This window comes from Spinacia oleracea, chromosome 6 (genome assembly GCF_020520425.1).
Source record: "Spinacia oleracea cultivar Varoflay chromosome 6, BTI_SOV_V1, whole genome shotgun sequence".
Lineage (NCBI taxonomy): Eukaryota > Viridiplantae > Streptophyta > Magnoliopsida > Caryophyllales > Amaranthaceae > Spinacia > Spinacia oleracea.
Genome location: NC_079492.1, coordinates 57,475,718 through 57,481,717, shown reverse-complemented (window position 1 = coordinate 57,481,717; position 6,000 = coordinate 57,475,718). Strand labels below are relative to the sequence as shown.

At 32.7% G+C, this 6,000-nt stretch overlaps 2 protein-coding genes across 2 annotated transcripts; both read left to right on the top strand.

Annotated features, from left to right (window-relative positions):
* Nucleotides 1–452: 452 nt before the first annotated feature.
* On the top strand, nucleotides 453–1,739 carry LOC130463182 (protein FAR1-RELATED SEQUENCE 5-like). The gene has a single exon (XM_056832234.1). The coding sequence runs from the start codon at nucleotides 453–455 to the stop codon at nucleotides 1,737–1,739; it is 1,287 nt and encodes a 428-aa protein (XP_056688212.1).
* Nucleotides 1,740–3,031: 1,292 nt separating this feature from the next.
* LOC110776552 (uncharacterized) lies at nucleotides 3,032–3,965 on the top strand. Its single transcript, XM_021981111.2, has 2 exons — nucleotides 3,032–3,187; nucleotides 3,442–3,965. The coding sequence occupies exons 1-2, from the start codon at nucleotides 3,124–3,126 to the stop codon at nucleotides 3,687–3,689; spliced, it is 312 nt and encodes a 103-aa protein (XP_021836803.1). The 5' UTR covers nucleotides 3,032–3,123; the 3' UTR covers nucleotides 3,690–3,965.
* Nucleotides 3,966–6,000: the final 2,035 nt, after the last annotated feature.

Below are 6,000 nucleotides of genomic sequence, written 5' to 3'. Positions count from 1 at the left end.
GTTAATTGTTTAAGTTTGGCATTATTGGTAAAATTATTCAACCGAAAATTTATGTGACATGTAGGTCAAAGATGGATGAAGCAGAAGCATTATTTCATGAGAAGTTTCACAGCCGTGAAGAACTTATTCAAAAAGCGAGACACTTTTACGCCTCAAAAGGGTATGGACTATCTATCAAAGACTCTAAGAAAGATAAATATGTTGTGCTTTGTTGTGATAGAGGTGGTAATTATCGCAATAAGGGGAAAATTCCTATAGAAAATAGAAAAAGGGTAACATGTACCAGACTCATAAATTGTCCTTTTCAAATTGAAGGGAAGTTAAAGGGATACTTTTGGAGCTTACAAATAAAAAATAATAATCATAATCATGACCCTTCAGATGACATGTCTGGACATCCTTCATCTCGTTGTCTGACCAAGGAAGAAATAGCAGATATTGAAAAACAGTAGATGTCTGGAATTCAACCACGTCAAATTATTTCCTCATTGCGGCAAAAGAACCCTAATCTTCAAGCTGTAGCTCGAACTATATATAACTTGAAAAATAAAATTCAGAAAGAAAGTTTGGGTAGTCGTTCTCTAATTCAAGCTCTCTTCGAAGAACTTGAACAAGGAGGTTTCACATTTACTTATGTAAAAGACGATAAAGGTCATTTAACCCATGTGTTTTTTGCTCACCCAAGATCAATCATGCTGGCTAAAACATATTCCAGTGTATTTGTGATGGATTGCACTTATAAGACTAATAAGTATGGCATGCCATTACTTGACATTATTGGAATGACAAGTTTGAACAAGTCATTTTATGCCGCCTTTGTTTTTTTACAAAAGGAGAAAGAAGAAGACTATGTTTGGGCTTTGAAAAATTTCAGTAGTATATTGGGGTTCAATTGTCAACCACAAGTCATTGTTACTGATCGGGAATTGGCGTTAATAGGTGCTATAAATATTGTCTTTCCTGAAACCACTCATCTATTATGTGTTTGGCACATCCAAAAAAATATAGTTGCCAAATGCAAAGGTTATTTCACAGAAATAGAAGATTGGGATGTGTTTATGTCTATGTGGAATGCAATGATATATGCGGAAACTGAAGAGCAGTTTGAAGAAAGTTGGTTGTTTTTGCAACTTATATACAAAGAGAAGAATGACATCATAGATTATATATCGAGCACGTGGATTCCAGTAAAAAAGAAATTTGTGAGTGTGTGGACCGAAAAGATTTTGCACTTTGGAAATCGTGCGTCTTCGAGGGCGGAAGGTGCACACGCAAAACTTAAAAAATACTTGCATGTTTCAACTGGAAATATTCGTCAAGTCAAAAACAAAATTTGTCTTGCAATTGACAATGAGTTTCAAGAGATTAAAACGCAAGTGGAAAGTGAAAAACTCCGAGTCCCCCACAAGTACAATGTTCCTTATTTCAAGGATCTTATGAATAAGGTATCCATATTTGCTTTGAAAAAGTTATATAAACAATATGAGATGGCTAGTTTAGGGACATTGAAAGCACAATGTACTGGTAATTTCGTAGCAACAATGGGGCTACCTTGTGCTCATATGATGTGTGATTGGAAGGAAGGGACTTTGCCTTTACACCTTATAAATAGTCAATGGAGGATTGATACAAAATTCATTACTAGTATCAATGAAGACAACACATGTGCTGATGATGAAGATGAAATGAAAGAGTTACTTGATAAAGTAAGCTTACATTTTATAATATATACACTATAATGTTAGTGGTACTGCTACGTACTTCGTATTTATTATTTCTTTATAGTACATGCTCTAACCTTTCCTTTTCATTTGTTGTGCATTTTTTTTGTATAGGTAATATGAGCAAATACCCGCATGATACTCCGTATAGAAGCAGCAAGATGACATACGTGATTTTTCAATGAGATGATGTGCTTAGTCTTTGTTCTTTGATTTTCCCATCTTTGAACTTATGTTTAATAATTTTCTTAGATATGAAAATGCGCAGTACGTAGTATACTTTATTTACTACTATGTATATGCGCTATGTATGAGATTTTAATTTGAAGTTTTTCAATTTAGACGAAGTTTTTAATAAAGTGTATCGACAAAATATATTGTGTCACGACTTTGATATATATATTCGATTGCTCATAATTTGTACTCCACCACCAAAGTTCTTATAATATATTACTTTCCCCCCACAATGAACCATGTACCTATATACCGGTCGCAATGGGCGATAAAAAGTAAAAGATATTTATTCACAAAAATTTCAGCATCATTTTTTTAAATGATTGAGCCACAAATGCAGTACAAGTTACAAATGCGTGAAGGGAGTTCGAACGAACATTATAACATAAAGATATTTTTTTCTTATTAAGAAAATTGTACTCCGTAGTATAGTTAAAAATAAAACATGATATTAAAGTTCCGGAGAACTACTTAATGTTAAGAACCTAAAACCTTTTCCTTAAAAATAAAAAAAAAACCCTAAAACCTTAGTGAGTTCAAACATGGGAATTATAGCTGTCACTCTGTCAGCATCTTTGTGGAGTAATGATTATGGAAATATATCAGAAATTAAAAAGGCATATTTAATAATTGCTTTTCTTAGCCACTTCCTGCACCAGCGCGTGTATAGTTAGGAAAAAGGGACAAATATGTAATTTGTTGTTTTCCTTGGCTCAATACTTTTGTTCCTTGGATTTATCAATTCCCCTTTATCACCCATCATTATCACTCCTCTCTCTTACCTTATTTCTTTATTATTTTCTCACTCCTTTATTTATTATAATCTCTTACACCTAATCATTTCTCTTACACCCAATCATTACACTTATACACATACAAACCAATATTCCATTTTTCTTAAAAACTACACCAGATTCCAAATGGATACATTAAAAAGAAATGGAGGAAGTACTACGTATGATGTACATTAGTATAATAAATTAATATATATTTGCATCGGATTTGATAAATAATATAACATAACTAAAATAATATTAATTGTGTTGACTCAACCGTAGAGGTTGATTAGTATAAATAGAAGACATTTAGAGTTGCAAGGCTTCATCAATAAATTTCTAAACACCTTATTATTCTGATTAATTAAGTGCAAAACACATTTGAGCTGAGCATGGAGAAGCATTTATCTTGTTCTAAGTTGGCTATCTTAGCAATTTTTTTGCTGGCAATTTCAGGTACTCTATAAATCTTAGATTACTTAATTACGCAGTTCAATATCTTAATTATCAATACATGCAGTTTGGTTTAAAAATTTGAGAGTCTTGTGGATAATTAAACATAATTAGATACGATAATGGTCAAACGTTGCAACTAAAGAGAATAGAGGGAGTATTAAGATGTGTCATATTCACCTGATGCGTTTTAACTTTTTTAATACTTATCTAAACTTAACGAATTGTGCATATTATGCATGTAATCATGCAAACAGCTTCTGCAATAGGCAACCTGCAACAGGTTAGTGGGACAAAGTTGAATGATGGTGTTACGAAAACCATAATACAAGAACTTGAAAAGGAGCAAATTATTGATGCTTATTACAATTTAAAGCCAGAAATGGCAAGGGAACTTGGCTTGGAGACACTCAAGTGTGCATCGCAAGGCCAAGCATGTGCTTTTTGGAATCCTTGTTGTAATGAAGGTGTTTGCTTCCCTGGACCCGTTGGCGTTTGCATCTGATAATTAGATCGATCGTGTGAATGTCACGTCTCTACGACTCATTATCGTACGTGTGCCTAGTTCCTGATTGTGTTCGTGTTCGTGTTCTTGTTTGTGTTTGTGGAGTCTGTCATGTTAAGAGGGTCGGCGCTCATCTGATTGCTAAGGAATAAGGATCAGATGATGATGATTTCGTATCTATATATGTACTTTCCTTTGATGTTTATAAATAAAACCCCAAATTGTTTTACCGTTTTCTTGTGAAATGATAAAGGTTACAACTTGCGACAACAAAAATATTTTTTGTCTCAATAACACATGTGTGATTTGAGGAGAACTCCCAGTCCGGCCTACACGTGAGAGACACTGTTCTTTCGATCCCTTGATCTTCTAGCTTCCACACACGGTCTTGGATCACGCCGGAAAACAGTTTTCCTTCCAATTAATGTATTTTGGGAGTCCAAGATATTTTTGGTGCTCAATAACTGTCGTAAAGTTCGACTTCGACTAAAGCGAATTATGCATATTATCACCTACATTACAAGTGAAAAAGACTTCTGATTTTCCAGATTGATCTTTTGGTCCGACGCTGCTTCATAAAAGTTTAAGATGTCTGCACTCGCTCTTGTAAACAAAAAACTATCATCTGCAAAAAAACAAGTCAAAAATAGGAGTAACATTTTTACTTATTTTCACTCAATGAATATGTCTCTTGGACTTTACATCCCTAAGGAGGATCGATATACCTTCTACACACAAGAGAAAAAGGAATGGGGATATTGGATCTCCTTATCCGAGACCCCTAATCGGAGTGAACTTAGTAGACGGGAAACCATTGAACAACAATGAGTATGAAAATGAAGATAAGCATCGCATAATAAGTTCCACAAAACACCATTAAACCCCAATTATGACATCATACCTTCAATAAACGCCCATTCTACATAGTTGTAAGCCTTCCTCATATCAAATTTTATTGTCAAGAAGCCTTTTGTACCCTTCTTTTTTCCCGGAGGTAGTGAAAGAGTTAATATGCAACTAGCACGTTATTCGTACTAAGACGTCCGGGAACAAATGCAATTTAAGCATCGCTAATAACATCTAGCAGTACAATTTTTAGCCTATTTGAAATAACTTTTAAGATGCACGGTTGCTATACGCAATTCTTATTCAATTCCGCTTGCATGGACCCGGTCCACCATTAAGGTTACCATGAACCAGGGTAATTAGGTAATTTGCAGCGCTGAACCGTTTGAAATCACGTGTTCCAAAATAACAGAATGCGCGAAATCCTAAAATTGAAATCTCTCTCCTTCAGCAGCAGCTTCTCTCTCCTACAGCAGCTTCTCTCTCCTCCAATAGCTTCTCTCTCTTCGAGCTTCAACAATGGAGGACGATTTAATCGATTTGAATATCGATTTAAATCGCGCAATAGAAGAAAAATTGTATAATTATGACGGTAATATTCGAATCCTAATAACTAACTACGAAGAAAAATTATAGTAACTTTCATACTCATTGAGTAATTATTATTTTTTTAGAAAACTTAGAGAATCATAGAGAAGTATATGATGTTGAAGATGAAGATGAAGGCACATCTCAGTAAGTTATGGTTGCAAATCAATGTATTGAAGAAGGTATGATATAGTATCTTTTAATATATATATATAGTAACTGTTATATTGATATAATTAACATATTATAATTGCAGTAGTGTAACTAACATAGAAAGAGGAATTATATTTAACGCAGAGTAACTATAACATACAAAGAGAAACTATGTTTAATGTAGAGTAACTATCTCATATAGACAGGACTTATAGTAACTGTAGAGTAACTATAAACTATAGAGACTAACTATATAAAATAAAGAGTAACTATCACATATAAAGAAGAACTATATACTGTAGAGTAACTATCACATATAAACAGGAGTTATATTAACTGTCAGTAACTATAATATATAAACAATAACTATATAAAATAAAGAGTAACTATCACATATAATGATAACTATATTTAAAATAAAGTAACTATAATTTATGAATGGTAACTATATTAATTATAGAGTAACTTCACATAACGAAATAATATAAACAAGAAATAACTACATTTAATTTATAGTAACAATAACATATAAAGAATAACTATATTAACTGTAGAGTAACTATAACAATCAATAGATCCTAAGTAAGTATGTTAAATATAGACTAACTATAACAAATAAAAAGTAACTATATGAACTGTAGAGTAACTATAACAATCAATAGATCTTAAGTAACTATGTTAATTATATAGTAACTATAACATATAAAGAGTAACTATATAAATA